At 42.3% G+C, this 20,396-nt stretch overlaps 3 protein-coding genes across 9 annotated transcripts in view; 1 reads left to right on the forward strand and 2 right to left on the reverse strand.

Annotated features, from left to right (window-relative positions):
- The window catches only part of LOC115152347 (cytoskeleton-associated protein 5-A), a 49,076-nt gene extending 46,540 nt beyond the window's left edge, over positions 1-2,536 (reverse strand). For 2 of the 3 annotated variants that reach the window (XM_029697118.1, XM_029697116.1), the window contains exons 1-2: positions 2,418-2,536; positions 195-282 (exon numbers count right to left, since the gene is read on the reverse strand). In XM_029697118.1, coding sequence (XP_029552978.1) covers positions 195-251 — 57 coding nt within the window. In that variant the 5' untranslated portion in view covers positions 252-282; positions 2,418-2,536. Of the gene's footprint in view, positions 1-194; positions 283-1,395; positions 1,478-2,417 lie in introns of those variants that run through there. The other variant, XM_029697117.1, reaches the window with a different exon arrangement.
- Positions 2,537-4,985: 2,449 nt separating this feature from the next.
- On the forward strand, positions 4,986-13,875 carry cstpp1 (centriolar satellite-associated tubulin polyglutamylase complex regulator 1). Its single transcript, XM_029697125.1, has 9 exons — positions 4,986-5,202; positions 5,381-5,483; positions 5,750-5,880; positions 9,015-9,099; positions 10,876-10,961; positions 11,811-12,006; positions 12,586-12,695; positions 12,851-12,914; positions 13,166-13,875. Exons 1-9 carry the CDS (start codon positions 5,142-5,144, stop codon positions 13,329-13,331), a joined length of 1,002 nt encoding a protein of 333 aa, XP_029552985.1. The 5' UTR covers positions 4,986-5,141; the 3' UTR covers positions 13,332-13,875.
- mapk8ip1a (mitogen-activated protein kinase 8 interacting protein 1a) overlaps positions 13,849-20,396 on the reverse strand; it is a 38,844-nt gene continuing 32,296 nt past the window's right edge. For all 5 annotated transcript variants that reach the window (XM_029697119.1, XM_029697122.1, XM_029697121.1 and 2 more), the window contains 6 exons: positions 17,681-17,847; positions 17,190-17,293; positions 16,863-16,973; positions 15,932-16,002; positions 15,364-15,462; positions 13,849-15,189 (listed from right to left, as the gene is read on the reverse strand). In XM_029697119.1, coding sequence (XP_029552979.1) covers positions 15,117-15,189; positions 15,364-15,462; positions 15,932-16,002; positions 16,863-16,973; positions 17,190-17,293; positions 17,681-17,847 — 625 coding nt within the window. In that variant the 3' untranslated portion in view covers positions 13,849-15,116. The remainder of the gene's footprint in view (positions 15,190-15,363; positions 15,463-15,931; positions 16,003-16,862; positions 16,974-17,189; positions 17,294-17,680; positions 17,848-20,396) is intronic.

A 20,396-nucleotide genomic window follows, 5' to 3' on the forward strand; every position in this document is an offset into this window, starting at 1 on the left:
AAAAGGAGACCGTAACCGGCTGATTAGCCGACGGCTGGCACTAATGGAAAACGCTGGCTTACAATGTGAGTTCAGGGTGTGCTATTGGATAACATTTTCTGAAACAAAACCAGAACTGCTGAAACACATCCAGCAAGAATTCAACACTGTGGAAAGTCAGGTTTGTCTTAAGTGTGTGTGTAAGGGGTAGTCACCTTGTGTTCACACTTCTGGTCGATGGGCAACTTCATCCACTCACTGTCATCACCCATGATGACCTCTGTTTTCGCCTTACAAATTCAACTGTAACAACAATATCAAAACAAAGTGGGAGTCACCAGTTTTGCAATACATTCTCAGAACATCCAATTGGAATGAGTACTGGTATGTCAATGGTACAGTCATAACATACAATGCCTTCAGAAAGTAGTCATACCCCTTGACTTATTCCACATTTTGTTGTTAGAAGCCTGAATTCAAATATTATTGCACACTGAGTGAGTCCGTGCAACTTATGTGATTTGTAAAGCACATTTTTACTCCTGAACTTATTTAGGCTTGCCATAACAAAGGGGTTGAATACTTAAGACCCAAGACATTAAAGCTTTTCATTTAATTCATTTGTAAAAATGTCTAAAAACATATGGGCTATTGTGTGTAGACCTGTGACAAAATCAAAATTTTAAGTTCAGGCTGTAACAACAAAATGCGGAAAAAGTCAAGGGGTGTGAATACTTTATGAAGGAACTGTACATTTCTGATTAAATTAAATGTGTATTTCACTTCCTTTCATCCACGACACGTAACCTACTAAGTACGCATCAAAAGATTGAGAAGATCATACCAATAGTGAATTTAGAAAACAACATGGCACTCACAAAAGCATCAGTATGAGATGCTCTGGCCTGCACCAATAACACTTATGTGTGGAGAGTGAGGACATAATTCAGTTAAACAATTTGCTTGTCGAATGCACTGTGAGTGGAGATCTGAGGACAAAACTAGCCGTTACAATATAGCCAGCTAGTTAAGTAGTTAATAAAATGGGCTGTACTAGGTGCTACAGCTCTATTTGAACGGACAAGCATGTCATTCTCTCCTAATGCCTGTCAGATTTCATATTGATCAATGCACGTCGGGGGTAAAACAGCTTTCAGAAATGACATTTACGGGTACCACTATCATGTCATGTGTAACGGTATTCCTCAACATGTTAGCTATCCATCTATCTAGCTAGGCAAATTAACTACTTGCAAATAGCTGAGCGATATGTAAAGATTTGCCAAAAAGCATGACAACTGATTCTGGCAAGCTACATCAAGTACATTACTGGGGCTGTGTTCCCACCCATCCAGGACATCTACTTGAAACGGTGCAGGACCCCACACCCCAGACATGAGCTGTTCACTCCCTTACCGTCTGGCAGACGTATCTGAGCATGAGGTCTGATACAGTTTATATCCACAAGCCATCAAGCTGCTGGACCCTTGAGCTAGATTGACCACCTGCACCGACTCTCCACACCTTAGCACACACACAATGTAAATACTTGCCCCCCAATTCCCCCCTTCGCTGATAAGTCTAACGTTAGCTAAATATTGTACTACAAATTGTGCCTTCCTGTGTTATACCAACATTTTTATTCTACTTCCATTTACTTGTTCCTATTGTATTATATTTTATTGTTGTTGCATTGTCGAGAAGGAACACGCAAGTACGAATTTCGTTGTATCCTGTACATACGACCAATACAACTTCAAAACGTATGTCTGACTGGCTGGTACGAGTTCAATATGTTGGCCGGGTAGAATGAACTAGCTAGCTACATTACAACCAAACGTTAGGTTGCTAGTTACAGCAACATGATGAACATTGCTGGCAGAGCCCCACTCGCAACTAGTTAGCGCGCTAATATTTCGAAGGGGGGGAAAAAAAGCCGTTAGTTAGAAAACTAGATTTTGATGGAATCAAATAACGACACAAATGTGTTGCACACGTCTTAAACATCAATGCAGTTAGCTTGCTATGTTAAGCGAAAACTGATGCCGTTGCAAACGTCAGCTGACAACGTCAAGCTAACGTGGCTAGTAACAGTAACGTTAGCTAGTAACTTTGCTAGCTGGACCTGTCAACACGACCAAAACCCAACAACCATGTTGACTATTTACAACGATGCTTTCTCACCAACCAGTGTAATGTGGAGCAAATATACAAGTCATGGCATTGCATGAAGCTGGCATGTGTACAAAATAAGACTTGTCTAACGTTACCTAACATTAAAAAAAAAGCTATTTCATCTGCACCACAGCCAGGCCCAGACAACGCAGCAGCGAGCAAAATGAATGAGGTCTGTCTTGAGTGAACATCAAAGCGCGAACTCTCCTTTCATTAGCTAGCTAAGAAGCAGAACAATGAATACTGGCTTTTTTTTTAATTACCTGTGGTCTTTCTCGTAGGCAAAATGATGTTAGCTATTTAGATGGAGCCGATATTCGACCATTACTTTCCCCAGTCCAAGCTTTGAAAACGCCTCCAAGGGCGGGGAACCAGAGGGAGGGACATAACTAGAGTAACGTACCACAACCACAAATGGCTAAACCCCGCCTTTTTCTACAATTCTCTTCGTTCAAATATGATTTTTAAACCTAACCCTAACCTTAACCACACTACTAACATTATGCCCAAACCTTAAATTAAGCAGCCTTCCTAGGTAATTGCCAGTCAAAATATATTGACTTTTAGACCTCAACAACACATATTCAGATGCCAAATCCTGCCAATATGGCAAACGCCATATCTGCACATGGCATATGGAATGAAAACATTTGTGAGCCCTGAAATTGTAAAGTTATAGAGTCAGCATGAGCATGGTCTCAACTCTCTTCTGTCTATTTCATTGCCAGTGTTTCCCCTAACTTTCCCTACCTGCCCTGAGGTCAGCTTGGTGCTCTACTGTCTCCAGTCCTCCCCTGCCCCTTCCTTCCTTTTCTCTGCCTTCCACCTTTGCCTGCCTCCTGTTGCTTGCCCTGGCTTGCTCTAGCCTTGATCATTGGCCCATGATGCCCTCTTTCTGGGGCTATACCTGACACAGGACATACTGCCTTGTCTTCACAATTTGGATTATTGTTTGACCTGGTTGGCCTGCACTATTTATTCTATTCGTGTTAAAGAGATACTTCAGGATTTTGGAAATGCATGCTAGCAGTTACCATAGAATTCCAGACATTGCGCTAACGCTAGTTAGCAATTACGTGAAACTAGTTAGCAACTTCTTTCAAACTGAACATAAAATGGTACGTTATCCACAAATTCATCTGACTCTGGGGAAGCAGATAAAGGGCTTCATTACCAAAATGATGACGTATCCCTTTAATGTATTTGACTAGGGACAGACACAATAAAAACATTTACACCTTGAATAACAGTCAGATACCTTGCACCATCACACTTTAGGTTGAACTAATTTCCAGTGCTGTGCAGAGAGAAATATTCTAGTGATTATGCTATTTCCAAGGATGATGATATTCTGAGTTCTTTTAGGAATTCTGTGACAAATGAATTTAAATATAGAAAGCATTACAGTACATAAAGTTGAGGATTCCACTGATTGACTTATACAGCATAGACTAGAATATATTCCTATGGTATACACAGTAACAATATGCTGTAAACTTGTTAAATCAAATTTCAGTTTGTGTACTTGCATATTGGCGTATGTATCAATGAAAACATGGAGAGGACAATGATTTCCATGACAGGACAATGGCTTACCTTGCTTCCATCTTCTGATCTTGCCTCATTGTATAATTTTTAAAGACATGGAATATCCTTCGCAGGTATTTACAGATGTGATGAGAACCTATTTGCCACACCCCGATGAAGGCTATTGGAAATGTTGGTAATAAATCCAGAAGCAAGGAGAGATGAGTGTGCGACTTGTTTTTTCATTCTATGACCCTATGCAGGTACATCATCACAGACAGGTGGTGCTGGATGACCGGGGACCACATGGACTACAGACACTGGGAGGGAGTCACACCCCCTAAGAAGGACTTCTCCAACCCCTGTGGAGCGATGACCAACGGGGAGGCTTCCTATGGGTGGAGCTGCTCTACGATGACCATCACAACTTCCTCTGCTACTCAGGTGAAGATGACAGAAATGCATTGCCTTAACGCCCCATGGTCACTCAGTGAACCTCAACAAACCTCTTTTCATCCTGTGCTTCAAATGACTTACTGTACCTCCAAGACTTTAACTATGTGTTATGATGCTGTGTCTGAATGTTTAGTAGCAAGATACCACAATTTCAAAACCCCAGTCTCGTCTTCCTCCTGAGCAACATCTCTCCTTTTCACTCCCTCTCTCAGATGCAGCACATAAAGATGCCTCATACAGATGCTTCCAAATGTAGATAATAGAGAGATAATAATAGAGAGAGATCAAATCCAATGTATTTATAAAGCCCTTTTTACATCAGCAGATGTCACAAAGTGCTTATACAGAAACCCAGCCTAAAACCCCAAACAGCAAACCTTTTTGTGAATCCTTTGTCTCTCTCTCCCTCAGGTGCTGAGGAAGGGGTCGAAAGAGTGTGATTCTACAGCACCTACAGAGACAAACGGCCAGAGACAGGGTCTGTGGAAAGATAGTCCATCTATTGATTCAACCGGTAGTGGAGATGTTTTGTGTTGTCTTTAACTAAACATGGCCCTGAATTTAAATGTTAATATGACAATGGCAAAGGACGGTTTTGTGGTTGAAATTAGACCATTGAGGCTACTCAGGCCAATATACTTCGTATCTTGATGTATTGCATATACGGACTGCTTTAATAAATGTGTAATAAGCTATTTGAATGATTGTCCATTACATTAATAGTTCATCAATCACTTATTGTCCATTAAATCAATAGACCCATGATTGTTGCATTCTGTTTGGGTGTTACACTAGGAACCTTCAGTGAATACCGATGTTCCATGGGGGTTTAGTTGATAAAACCCAAAACATCCGGTACTGTTTCCCATGGAAACGAAATCTTGTGCCGAAACCTACCAAGGCTAGATCGTCACAGTAACATGAACATGCAATGTCAGCTGTAAAATTCAAGTAGTGAATACATTAAAATATCAACATATAACCTTAGAATTACGGACCCTGCAATGTGCACGAAAATGAATCCTGATCGTTTCAACCCTACCCTCTCAGTTGATGAGTACCTTGGTGAGTAGCTAACGTTAGCTAACCAGGCAGCAGAGCCGTTAGGCCTATGGGTAGAGATATGCTGCTCTGCATTACGGTTCTTTGTTAGCTAGCAACACCTGCGTAAAAGGACACCGATATTGGTTGACCCAAAGCTAAATTAATAATTTGTAGCTACTCACCCTCTCTCCTCTGGCAGCTGAGACCAACGTGCTTTTCTACCTGAACGATGCTGTGACCCAGCTTCTGGAGCACAAGGAGGAATACACCCAGTTTGGCATCGTCCGTTACTTTGCAGAATAGTACGTTTCTATTCTATTCTACCAGTCTGTTTCTTCAGAGCAGATCATGAACAGTGGGGTGGAATACGTTTCCCTGCCACGTTCCTCAAATCAATGAATCTTATTTCAAAGTTTTTACATTGTAGCTACAGTGTAGGTATGTAGGTAGATATACATTCTTACATTAAACTGCTTATAGCCATCTCCTGTTTATGGATTATTATTATGTTTTTGTCAAATAACTGGACCTTATGTTGTATTTCACTTCCTTTGTGATTGGTTGACAGCTTTAGCAGTGTGAAGAACGGCAACCACGTACTGTTCAGAGAGTTCGGTTACATCAAGGCCACAGCTCATAACAGGGCCTCCTTCATCCGCGTCCTCTGGAGGTGCTTCCGACAGATCGGGAAGAATGGAGGTAGGCCTAATGAGTGTGTGTGTGTGTGCGTGTGTGTCTTTGTGTGTGATGAGGTAACACTGTCTTTGAACATTTGGAAAATGTGAAAACAATTGAGTGAAAAAGTTACGATTAAAAACACAAGGCTTATGGAATTATACTCTAGCTTCAGCTTCCTGCATGGACCTCCTGTGTGTGTGTCAAATAAAAATCAAATCAAATTTTATTTGTCACATGCGCCAAATACAACAGGTGTAGAAATGCTTACAGTGAAATGCTTACTTACAAGCCCTTAACCAACAATGCAGTTTTAAGAAAAATAAGTGTTAAGTAAAAAATAAAATACCAAAAAATAAAAGCAGCAGTAAAATAACAGTAGCGAGGGTATATACAGGGTTACCGGTATAGAGTCAATGTGAGGGGGCACCGGTTAGTTGAGGTAATTGAGGTAATACGTACATGTAGGTAGAATTAAAGTGACTATGCATAGATAATAAACAGAGAGTTGCAGCAGCGTAAAAGGGGGGGCAATGCAAATAGTCTGGGTAGCCATTTGATTAGCTGTTCAGGAGTCTTATTGCTTTGGGGTAGAAGCTGTTAAGAAGTCTTTTGGACCAAGACTTGGAGCTCTGGTACCGCTTGCCGTGCGGTAGTAGAGAGAACAGTCTATGAATAGGGTGGCTGGAGTCTTTGACAATTTTTAGGGCCTTCCTCTGACACCGCCTGGTATAGTGGTCCTGGATGGCAGGAATCTTGGCCCAAGTGATGTACAGGGCCGTACGCACTACCCTCTGTAGTGCCTTGCCATACCAGGCAGTGATGCAACCAGTCAGGATGCCCTTGATTGTGCAGCTGTAGAACTTTTTGAGGATCTGAGGACCCATGCCAAATCTTTTCAGTCTCCTGAGGGGGAATAGGTTTTGTCGTGCCCTCTTCACGACTGTCTTGCTGTGTTTGGACCAAGATAGTTTGTTGGTGATGTGGACACCAAGGAACTTGAAGCTCTCAACCTGCTCCACTATAGCCCCGTCGATGAGAATGGGGGCGTGCTCGGTCCTCCTTCTCCTTTAGTCCACAATCATCTCCTTTGTCTTGATCACATTGAGGGAGAGGCTGTTATCCTGGCACGACAAGGCCAGGTCTCTGACCTCCTCCCTATAGTAGCCTAGTGGTTAGAGCGTTGGGCCAGTAACCAAAACGTTTGCTGGATCAAATCCCTGAGCTGACAAGGTAAAAATCAGCTGTTCTGCCCCTGAGCAAGGCAGTTAACCCACTGTTCCCCGGGTGCCAAAGACATGGATGTCGATTAAGGCAGCCTCCCGCACTTCTCTGATTCAGAGGGGTTGGGTTAAATGTGGAAGACACATTTCAGTTGAAGGCATTCAGTTGTACAACTGACTAGGTATCCCCCTTTCCCTTTATATCGTTGTCGGTGATCAGGCCTACCACTGTTGTGTCGTCGGCAAACTTAATGATGGTGTTGGAGTCGTGCCTGGCCATGCAGTCATGAGTGAACAGGGAGTACATGAGGGGACTGAGCACACACCCCTGAGGGGCCCCCGTGTTGAGGATCAGCGTGGTGGATGTGTTGTTACCTACTCTTACCACCTGGGGGCGGCCCTTCAGGAAGTCCTGGATCCAGTTGCAGAGGGAGGTGTTTAGTCCCAGTGTCCTTAGCTTAGTGATGAGCTTTGAGGGTACTATGTTGTTGAATGCTGAGCTGTAGTCAATGAATAGCATTCTCACATAGGTGTTCCTTTTGTCCAGGTGGAAAAGGGCAGTGTGGAGTGCAATAGAGATTACATCATCTGTGGATCTGTTGGGGCGGTATGCAAATTTGGGGTGGGTCTAGGGTTTCTGGGATAATGTTGTTGATGTGAGCCATGACCAGCCTTTCAAAACACTTCATGGCTAGACGTGAGTGGTACAGGTCGGTAGTCATTTAGGCAGGTTACCTTAGTGTTCTTGGGCACAGGGACTATGGTGGTCTGCTTGAAGCATGTTGGTATTACAGACTCAGTCAGGGACAGGTTGAAAATGTAAGTGAAGACACTTGCCCCTTGGTCAGCGCATGCTTGGAGTATACGTCCTGATAATGTGAATGTTGACCTGTTTAAAGGTCTTACTCATCGTCTATGGAGAGCGTGATCACACAGTCTTCCGGAACAGCTGATATTCTCATGCATGTTTCAGTGTTGCTTGCTCAAAGCGAGCGTAGAAGTAATTTAGGTGGTCTAGTGGCACGTGTCACTGGGCAGCTCGCGGCTGTGCTTCCCTTTGTAGTCTAATAGTTTGCAAGCCCTGCCACATTCGACGAGCTTCGGAGCCGGTGTAGTACAATTCGATCTTAGTCCTGTATTGACGCTTTGTCTGTTTGAGAGTATAGCGGGATTTCTAAAAAGCTTCCGGGTTAGAGTCCCGCTCCTTGAAAGCGGCAGCTCTACCCTTTAACTCAGTGTGGATGTTGCCTGTAATACATGGCTTCTGGTTGGGGTATGTACAGTCACTGTGGGGACGACATCATCGATTCACTTATTGATGAAGCCAGTGACTGATGTGGTGTACTTAATGCCATTGGTAGAATCCCAGAACATATTTCAGTCTTTGCTAGCAAAACAGTCCTGTAGCTTAGCATCTGCTTCCTCTGACCACTTTTTTATTGACCAAGTCACTGGTGCTTCCTGCTTTAGTTTTTGCTTGTAAGCAGGAATCAGGAGGATAGAATTATGGTCAGATTTGCCAAATGGAGGGCGAGGGAGAGCTTTGTATGCGTCTCTGTGTGGGGTAAAGGTGGTCTAGTGTTTTTTCCTCTGGTTGCACATTTAACATGCTGGTAGAAGTTAGGTAAAACAGATTTAAGTTTCCCTACATTTAAGTTACCGGACACTCTGGATGAGCTTTTTCCTGTTTGCTTATGGGCGTATACAGCTCCTTGAGTCCGGTCCTAGTGCCAGCATTGGTTTGTGGTGGTAAATAGACAGCTACAAAGAATATAGATTAAAACTCTTGGTAAATAGTGTGGTCTACAGCTTATCATGAGGTACTCTACCTCAGGTGAGCAAAACCTTGTCATTGAGTTATATAGATTAATGAATACCTCTGGTGTTGCTTGTCAGTGTTTATATATTCTATGTGCTTTTGTATGCTTGCTATAGACCTCCTGGCCATGTTGGAGTACAGCTCACTTCTGCAGCTTCTCTGTCCAGACTTCCCAGTGGAGATGGTACAACATGCAGCAAGGTCTGATTTGGCATAATTTATCGATATTGTACAATATTTTGTTAATTTAGCTACATTTAAGTTACTGAACGTAATGTGTGTTTTCATCTCTGTGAAATGGAATGCCAACACATGATTGTAAACATTTAAAGTATACACTATTTGTATTTATTATGGATCCCCATTAGCTGCTGCAGTTATACAATTTTAAAAACAGAGTACATTCACAGATTTCACAACGCACTGTGTGCCCTCAGGCCACTACTCCACTCCACATATCTACAGTACAAAATCCATGAGTACCTGCTGTGGTAAACCGTGGGGTGTTGGCTTGAGCGTGCAGAGATTGACACAGAGAGGCTTTAGTCCGAAAAACAACTTTACTTAAGACAGAAAATAAATATATCAAAGAAATAACTTAGGTTTGCTCTGTCTTCCGTCTCTCTTCTCTGGTATCCGTCTCTCTCCCTTCTCTGGTATCCGTCTCTCTCCCTTCTCTGGTATCCGTCTCTCTCCCTTCTCTGGTATCCGTCTCTCTCCCTTCTCTGGTATCCGTCTCTCTCCCTTCTCTCCCGCGGTGTGCCATCGTGCTCCTTTTATTTAGCCTGCACGGCTGGTTGGCACTTTCCTCTAATTACCTCCACTTAGCTGTCAGTGTCGGGGTGCCCAGCTCCCGTATTCCCAGCAGAGGGAGCCAACGTCGCCTCACGTACCTCCCCTCTATTACCATCCCCCGGGGTAGACCTCCTGGGATAGCACAGTGTGTGTATAGTGCATATGTTATCGTGTGTGTGTGTGTGTGTGTGTGTGTGTGTGTGTGTGTGTGTGTGTGTGTGTGTGTGTGTGTGTGTGTGTGTGTGTGTGTGTGTGCATGTGTCTGTGCCTATGTTTGTGTTGCTTCACAGTCCCTGCTGTTCCATAAGGTGTTTATTTTATCTGGGTTTTTTTAAATCTAATTTTACTGCTTGCATCAGTTACTTGATGTGGAATAGAGTTCCATGTAGTCATGGCTCTATGTAGTACTGTGCGCCTCCCATAGTCGGTTCTGGACTTGGGGACTGTGAAGAGACGTCTTGTGGCATGTGTTGTGGGGTATGCATGGGTGTCCGAACTGTGCGCCAGTAGTTCAAACAGACTGCTCGGGTGCATTCAACATGTCAATACCTCTCATAAATACAAGTAGTGATGAAGCCAATCTCTCCTCCACTTTGAGCCAGGAGAGATTGACATGCATATTATTAATATTAGCTCTCTGTGTACATCCAAGGGCCAGCCGTGCTGCCCTGTTCTGAGCCAATTGCAATTTTCCTAATTCCTTTTTTGTGTCACCTGACCACATGACTGAACAGTAGTCCAGGTGCGACAAAACTAAGGCCTGTAGGAGCTTAACTCTTTGTTAAGTGTTGCAGTAATTTCAGTTGCTGTAGTAGCTGACATGTATTGTTGAGTCATCCTCATACATAGACACGCTGGCTTTACTCAAAGCCAGTGGCATGTCATTAGTAAAGATTGAAAAAAGTAATGAGCCTAGACAGTTGCCCTGGGGAATTCCTGATTCTACCTGGATTATGTTGGAGAGGCTTCCATTAAGGAACACCCTCTGTGTTCTGTTAGGCAGGTAACTCTTTATCCACAATATAGCAGGGGGTGTAAAGCCATAACACATACGTTTTTCCAGCAGCAGACTATGATCGATAATGTCAAAAGCCGCACTGAAGTCTAACAAAACAGCCCCCACAATCATCTTTTTATCATCAACACTATGACTATATCCAACTGATATCTCTTTCAACATAGGATAGTGCTAATGGATGATGCCATGGACTGCCTCATGTCCTTCTCGGATTTCCTCTTCTCTTTCCAAATCCAGTTCTACTTCGAAGGTAAGTACATCTGTATAAACCAACGACGAGAGAACTTGGTTCACCACTATGTACCTGACATGATGATCAAATCAAATCAAACTTTATTTGTCACATGCGCCGAATACAACAGGTGTAGACCTTACCGTGAAATGCTTACTTACAAGTCCTTAACCAACAGTGCAGTTCAAGAAAGAGTGAAAAAAATATTTACCAAATTAACTAAAGTAAAAAATAATAACAAGTAACACAATGTATATAGTCCGGTGGCCATTTGATTAATTGTTCAGCAGTCTTATGGCTTGGGGGTAGAAGCTGTTAAGGAGCCTTTTGGTCCTAGACTTGGCGCTCCCGTACCGCTTACCATGCGGTAGCAGAGAGAACAGTCTTATGACTTCGGTGACTGGAGTCTTTGACAATTATTGGGGCTTTCCTCTGACACCACCTAGTATATAGGTCCTGGATGGCAGGAATCTTTGCCCCAGTGATGTACTGGGCCGTACGCACTACCCTCTGCAGCACCTTATGGTCAGATGCAGAGAGCAGTTGCCATACCAGGCGGTGATGCAACTGGTTACATAAACTCTAATGCTAGAGCACTAGATACTTTTCAGCCTCTGACTGGGTAGACTCTAGGTTGCACAGTACATTACATTACATTTTAGTCATTTAGCAGACACTCTTATCCAGAGCAACTTATAGTAGTGAATGCATACATTTCATTTTCATTTCATGCATTTTTTTGTATTGGCCCCCCGTGGGAATCGAACCCACAACCCTGGCGTTGCAAACACTATGCTCTACCAACTGAGCCACAGGTACCCACAGTGCCACCTGAAATCCTGTATTCCTTTTACTTTCCACTAACAGAGTTCCTGGAGAGTATTGCTGTGATCTACCAGGACCTGCTGTCAGGGAAAAGCCCCAACACTGTGATCGTCCCAACCTCTACCTCAGTGGAACAGCTTCCCCAGGTGGCCACAGAGGAAACTGAGGCCCAGGAAGGAGTGGACTCCTCTGTCTTTGGAGAGTGCATCGAGGTGCTTTGTGAAAGGTTCAAACACAAGTAAGAAATAGTTCCATGATTACAATACATCTAAATAAATATTGTGACTAGCCTACAATGACAATATAAACAAACATTCAATGATTCTCAGGTAACACCAGCACTCGGGAGAAGATTATACCGGGGGGTCAAATGAAGTTGTATTGAACTACTAGGGTACATAACTCCTGATTAAAGATGCTCTATGTTGAAATCGCTCCACCATTTCCTGGTTGCTAAAATTCGAATAGTTTGCCTAATATCAGTTTATGTGACAAAACAAGCAAGTTTAGTGTAGAGAATCATTGTACCATCTAAACAGCTTTTAAATATATTTTCCAAACCCCAAAATGTTGTAATTTCAGCTGTTTGAAGCTGGTGTACAAAACCGAAAGTAAAGGACGCAAAAACTAAACTTAAAAACAGGAAGTATAGAAATAGTGCACATAGAACAGATCTACTGCATCTTAGACTTGCTTTCAATGGGAATGACAGATCTATAACACACATTTCTATGTGAATTTGGTCAGGTCACTGAAAAAGTTACATATTGCCACTTTAAGTTAGAGTGATTTATTGATCTTGTGTGTTTCTCCATAGCCATCCTTCTACATCTGCCATTAGAGAGGTTCTGGAGCTAACACAGAGAGTGACATTCTATGGCTTTGTGATGGCTCTGGTCAGACATGAGGGCGTCAACCAGGACATTGGTGAGAACTAGCCTACTGTGTTATCTATTGATAACAAAGACTATTGTTCCAATAATGAAATAGAACTACAATGCATTACAATAAATGTACCCTACCAGGCTTTTAATTTAATCACTGTTTACCTAGTGTTTATAATTGTGAGTTGACCTTGCTAGGTGCCCTACCAAACAAGTCAGAGCTTCTCATTGACCCTGAGATGGACCAGGAAGTAGAGAAACTGTGAGTAAACTGGAGCACATAATGTACCATAATCAAAACCTAGATTTGCCCGTGTTTCTACTACACTGTTAAAAATGGCTAATAGATCATGTTGCATGCCTTCATTGCCTTGACACAACTTGACTATGAACCTTCAGTCACCCTCTGGTTGGAAGCTCAGTCAGTTCCGTAGTACTGTGTATCCTCTCCTCTCAACAGGATTAAATAGTATTATATTGTAATATGTTATTATATCTCTATGCTCTCTACAGCATTGCCCAGATCGCTATCAGTCCTACGTCCAACAGCAGCAGCAGTGTACCAGGACACAAGGAGCCCCCTAGGAAGGCCTCCCCACGCAAGTCCCTTCACCACCGCAAGAGGATCGAGATGGAGAGTGACGGATCCACCGAGGAGACAGACTCCTCAGAGAACTGAGCCTGAACTGAGGCTGACCTCCCAATGGCCCTTGGTCTCCCATTAACACACTTATACTTCCACTGACGGACTAAACTTGTCATTAACCCTGTTACAACTATAGTGTCTGTGTTACAACTGTGTACTTTAGGCTTATTACTCTAGGCCAATTTCTGTAGAACTGTTATATATTTAGTTCTATGAAAACCTGTCTGATGATTGCATTCCCTGTCTGAAAAGTGTGAAAGTTTTATTTTACAATAACATCTCTTCAGGTTGGAACTGTAATTCAGTGTTCCCTACCTGGTAACACGCATTCTTTTATGTAGTTATTTATGATGTGGTATATTTGTATGTAATTTATGATTACCAACCCTGTATCAACTAATATAAAGATTGCTGCTGTGTGTCACAATGTCGCCCATGGCAATAATGTCTCACTGCGTGGTCAGGAAGATTTTTATACCTCAGGTTGCCTCTTAGAGGGTTGTTTAGAGATGGAATCATCAAGGAAAATATAAATCATAAAGTTCAGAGAGGATGTAAACACCTTCACATTTAATGACAAGAATTGGCATCCTGTGTTTTTTTTCTCTACATTGTTTTGTTTGACATTGATATCATGCAATACACACCCGGTTTGATCAAACTTACTGTAGGACATTTCATTTACAAACATCATATTTATATTGTACAGGTATTACATCTGTCCCACAGTGCCAGGATAACCTTCTCAAATAAAAAGGAAATACATAATGTATACAGTAATCACAATAATTAGAAAATAGGCACTACTTGTGGTTTGAAAACATGATTTTAGAACACATGCCTTCCAGGTGACTTTTAAAGTGGTAAGACCACAGTGATTCCAAGATCATATTTATGAAAGTATTTTCCTTATACAGTAATCCCACCTTACAATTTGGGCCCAAAATATTGTTTCCAAGTTACAGTAGGAGTATGGGCTCTATTAAATCAGATCCGCTTTGGCCGACATCAGCATAGCAGTTGTTTTGGAGGTGTCAGAGGTGGAACTGCGTTAAGAGTTGTCAAATCCACAAGCCTTGGCTGTACGGAGTCACATTAAGAGAAAAAGAAAAGTGAAATCACCTTTTTGGTATTGGAAGATAGATGATAGGCCCTAGTCAGAGTTCATTGGTGAGAATGATGAACTGGACTTCATTAAAAGCCTGTTATGATGTGATGGGGACCATTAATCCATTAATACACTTTCCCACCCAACATACATACTAACTGATTCTGAAATCAAACACAGTGTGATTTTAAAAACAGTCCAGGGACAACATACAGACAGATTGAAATCACTGCCTCTCTGTCTTCCTCTGTACAAAGACAAAGTTTCCAGGTGACTTGATATAGTGATCTCATCTCATTTGGAATTGCTCGTAAAGCCACATATATAGAAACATATTCTATCTTTGATATTGAGTGTGATATTGAATTAGATCTGAAATCTGTAACTACTTTTGGGATTTTCTGTACTGTAGTGCCGGTCCTTACATTTGGCTTCACACACTACATTTAAAAGTACTGTACTTTTGGCCAATTACCTTTTTTTTAAGGAAGATGCATGTATGCTCTTTTGGATAGGATTGGTAATGCTTTAGTTTGGGTATTTCTGTAGACATGTTTGTGCTGTGGAAACATGACAGTGAATAGGAAGCCGCACCAAGTAGACCTGTGTGACAGATCAATATTACTAAAAGCGTTACCATTCAATGCAGTAATCCATGGTTCTTTCATCATGACACAACGTTGGAGAAATGTACTATAGCGAGAAGAAAGCTACTCAATGAAGATGTCCTCTGTTGGGCATGAGTAGCCCACCGTTTCCTTGTAGTACAGTTGGAAGGCTTTCCTATAGGCAGGAACAACAAAAGAGGGCTTAGGTACAAATAGTGAGTAGTAGTTTGTGAATAGAACAATGTATTATTATAAACAGTATGATGTTCATATTCATTAGCATATTTGGATAGTAAGAAGAGATGAGTGGCAGAGAGAACGGAGGAGAGAGAAATGTTAGAGAGCTTACCCAACAGACTGAGCCAGAGGCATCATGGAGTCGTCTGACATAAACACATGGCAAGCAAACCTCTGGTGATCAGGATGTTTGGTGATGAATCCAAAATACCTGGAATCAATGGGAGAGACGTGGTACAACATGCTCCGGATACAGTAGTGGCTACTTGCTAGTCTTTCTGCCGTTGAGATACAGCTCTTTAAGTTTTGTTAAATAAGTTGCCCACTGGGCACAGATGTCAGTTCAACGTCTAGTTTTGATTTACGTTTGGTTGAGTTGTCAACGAACGTGGATTCAACATGGAATCAACAAAAAATGGCACCATGTCATTGGAGTTAGGTTAAAAGTTAAAAGTGAAAAAGACTAAATTCCCTTTCATTGATGACTGTGCAAATCCAATCAGTTTTCCACATTGATTCAACGTCATCACATCGTTTTTTGGAGTTGAAATGACATGGAAAGTTGATTCAACCAGTTTTTGCCCTAGTGGGTGCGGTGGCCATCAATCTGATTTGGTATTCATAGGCCTGTAGCCTGGAGTTGAATGACTTCCTTAGTTTAGCATGTGTCATTTACTCACTTGTTATGTTTTGGGTGACAGCCGCAAAAGGAGATGTTCTTAAGCTGAAAAAGGTGAAAGCACTTATCCCCCTGTGAAAATATACATAGAGATGAGAGATAGTCACGGTGAGTTCCTGCACTAGCATGTGATGTCATAGAATTAGAGAGTACTTCTAGAATGTGCTAATTCTATTTCGATGGGTACAGTGGCTGTTGGGCCTGAGTGAATGCATCATACTGGCATAGTCTGGGTTCCAGTCTGTTTCCGCTCATGTTTGCCATGGCAATTCAATAAATAGTTGTCAAGAGAGCAGAAACAGACTGACTCTCAGGCCACACCACACCATACACCACACCTCGGTAAGAACAGAACATAATGTTAGGCTCAGACCTTATGGTCTGTGTCTGAGAGTTTACTCATACAGTAAGCCGGTCCAATGGGACACACTGGTGGAACCACGAGTGAGGAGGATTAAAAAGTCTTAAGACTAAGTGGTCATTATGCAAGAGGGGTTCTGTCACCGACCATAGGACCACAGTATCCCACGAGGGAAATGTCCACCCTGCTAAATGACTGCTGCTTTCCACCCAAGACTGTTTTGAAAAGATCTAGTCTTACTTAACCTTGTTTTGAACCTTGTTTGAACCCTGTTTTGAAAAGTTCTAGTTATACTGTATTTTCCATTCCTACAGAAATACTCCATACTTGTATTTTCCAATGTATGACAAACGTACGAGGGACTATGACTAATCTATGACTTCAAATTACTTACAGGATTAACTTTGGTCTGACTGGAAAATTCCTTATCACGACATGTGTCTAGCTAATCGAAATGAAAAATGTGTATTTACATGGGCCTTGAACACTGATGCATAAACTAATAACAGTGAGGCATTGTGAACACAGATATCAACAAAAAGGGCATTTCAGTGTATAAGAGAGGACATACTCTTTCCGAGGTCCTACATTCATCTTGCACAATGATTTTCACCCCCTTCATGTTGATTTCCAGAATACATGCAGAGGGAGGCTGCATGGTCATCCGGCGGTTGTTAGCAATCTGTTGACGAAAACAATAGCACCGCTTGATTGTTTACATGTGCACGTCAGCATATCCACTCAGGTTTTAAATAAGCCAATCCGTTCTCAGACGTTGCTGTAAGTACAATAGGCTGCCTAGTCGCTTTCTGTCCGTATTGTTTTTCCAATTGAGGATTGTGAAATGATGGTTTAGATTACTAACCCCAACACACCACCAGGGGGGCAGATACTGTACCTTTTGCATAGCAGCACAAAGCACATCGTTGCCTTTGTGGTAGGGTACGTTAACAGAACCCAGGAACTTCACTCGGAACCTGTCTACCCAGTCATCTTTGTTTTCTAACGGAGATAGGGTAAGACAAAGGCAAGGGCAAAGACACACTTAGAGTTCTATTTGTCAGCATATTATTCAGTAGAGGTTCATTCAGAGCCAAATCAGGCTATTTAAAGATCCTCTCCATCCTATACTGTTTGTGCTCTCTTGCCAAAATGCCGACTTCTATGGGCAAACGTGTTTGGCATGACAATAAGGGACAAGGAGTTGGCAAGAGGGCACAGACTTGCACTCAGGCTAATGAATTGAATGCATTTCATAGAACGTCTATATTGATCCTATAACCAAACACTGATGCCCAAAGTGTATTGATGACAGTACCTTTGCTGTGTTCAAAGCCTGTCTAATGGATTAAATAAACCATCATAAACAGTATAAACCAAATTTGATACCTTTGATGGGTTCCTGGATGACCTTGGCAGCATAGTAGGCAGGGAAGATGCCGCTGGCCCCAGTTCTCATGTTGTAGGCCTTACACCACAGATCATCAGCCTGAACCTCCATAAGCAGAGGGTCGTCCACTTCTAGCTCCAGCTCATCGCCATGGCGAGGGACAAACCTGTTAATCACACAGACAGCATGGTTAATCATTCAATCAATAAATCAATCAAATGTGTTTACAAAGTGGTTTTTTTTGCATTATCTTGATAATGAGCTGTTAATCACACTGACCACTATGATGTTATGTTTGATATTAATCCATGTAATGAATCTCTAATGTGTTTGTCGGTACCTGAAGAAGGACCCTGTGTAAGATTGCTTCAAGCATTTATTAATATTTATATCACAGCATTGTTGAGTACTCGTCTCTGATTGGCTAGAAGTCCATTCTAGGGCTTGAGCCGGTGTTTGGAGGGGATATATTGGCACGTTATTGTTAGGCCCGAGACAAAGTCATTATAATCATTTTATACCACAGCATTGTTGAATAGTCGTTTATGATTGGCTGGAAGGGCATTCTAGAGTGGACATTTAAACCAGATGGGACAGTTGGAAAAGATGTTGGGACACCTTGCAATCATGACACAATAAGCGCCGACACATGCAGACCGTACTTGCTACAAACAACCACTCAAACTGAAGTTGGACACATTGTAAACGCGGGTCCAACGAGGAAAAAACGTAGCTAGCTATCATTGATTTGTTTTTGCAGAGACACATTTTTAAGGGAACATCTCATGACCTAACGTGGTGAGTGATAAACATGAATTTCTCTGGTCCCGGCTACTGTTGCACGCAAATGCCGCTATGCTGTCAAATCCTCCCACGTTTCAAGTTTGACCAGCTGTTTTCAGCAACTGATATTTTTTTAATTCGGTTGTCATATTGGCAGGTTTGCTAGCAACAAACTATTTAGCTAGCTCCTAGCTTAGTGTTTGATATGCAATTCGATCTCCTTGTAATGAACGCTGTCGAGTGTCCTGACGAGAAGGCAAACTTTTCTAGCTATGCCAGGCAGAATTGGGCATTATCAGCTCATGGTTATGGATGTATCCAAAATGAATGTCAATAGAAAACAGCTACTTTGCTGTTATTCTGGCTGCAGAGGTTGTGACTGTGTTAGCCGTAGCTAGCTGGCTAGCTAGCGAGGGATAAGAACGCTGCCAGCAGCAGGATGGCAACAGAACATAAAGAATGAATGACTGGGTCACATCCATAAATATCGAACTAATCGAACGAACGACTGGATGGCGTCTCTAGCAACCAAAAAATGAGAAAGTACTAGTTTGCTTATATAAATGAAGATATCAACTGAAACATTTATTTACTTGTTTTACTTTTTACTCCCAAACTTCATGATATCTAATTGGTAGTTACAGTCTTGTCCCATTGCTGCAACTTACGTATGGATTCGGGAGAGGCAAAGGTCGAGAGCCATGCGTCCTACGAAACACAACCCTGCCAAGCTGCACTGCTTACCCAACCCGGAAGCCAGCCGCACCAATGTGTCGGAGGACCCACCGTACAACTGGCGACCATGTCAGCATGCATGCGCCCAGCCAACCACAGGAGTCGCTAGAGCGCGATCGGACAAGGACAGCCCTGCCGGCCAAACCCTTCCCTAACCCGGAAACAATGGTGCGCCGCCCCATGGGTCTCCCGGTCATGGCCAGCTGTGACAGAGCCTGGACTCGAACCCAGAATCTCTAGTGGTACAGCTAGCACTGCGATGCAGTGCTTTAGACCACGGCACCACTCGGGAGGCCTCTGGCAACATTCTTATCCCTTGCTTGCTAGCTAGCTACAGCTAACACAGTCACGACCTCTGCAGACAGAATAACAGCAAAGTAGCTGTTTTCTATTGACATTCATTTGGATACATCCATGACAATGAGCTGATAATGCTCGATTTTGCCTGGCATAGCTTGGAAAGTTTTCCTTCTTCTCTGGACACTCGACACTGTTCATTACAAGGATATCTCAATACATATTAAAAAGCTAGCTAAATAGTTTGTTGCTACAAACTTTCCAATATGACAACCAAATAAAAAAATATCAGTTGCTGAAAACAACTGGTCAAACTAGTCTAGAACTGTGGGAGTATTTGACAGCATACAGTTGAAGTCGGAAGTTTACATACTCGTTTTTCAAACACTCCACAAATTTCTTGTTAACAAACTATAGTTTTGGCAAGTTGGTTAGGACTTTGTGCATGACTTTGTGCATGACACAAGTCATTTTTCCAACAATTGTTTACAGACAGATTATTTCACTTATAATTTACTATATCACAATTCCAGTGGGTCAAAAGTGTACATGCACTAAGTTGACTGTGCCTTTTAACAGCTTGGAAAATTCCAGACAATGATGTTATCGCTTTAGAAGCTTCTGATAGGCTAATTGAGATAATTGGAGTTGTACCTGTGGATGTATTTGAAGGCCTACCTTAAAACTCAGTGCCTCTTTGCTTGACATCATGGGAAAATCAAAAGAAATCAGCCAAGACCTCAGAAAAAAATTTAAGACCTCCACAAATCTGGTTCATTCTTGGGAGCAATTTCCAAACGCCTGATGGTACCACGTTCATCTGTACAAACAATAGTACGGAAGTATAAACACCATGGGACCACGCAGTCATCATACCACTCAGGAAGGAGATGCGTTCTG

The sequence above is a fragment of the Salmo trutta genome, chromosome 17, assembly GCF_901001165.1.
Source record: "Salmo trutta chromosome 17, fSalTru1.1, whole genome shotgun sequence".
NCBI lineage: Eukaryota > Metazoa > Chordata > Actinopteri > Salmoniformes > Salmonidae > Salmo > Salmo trutta.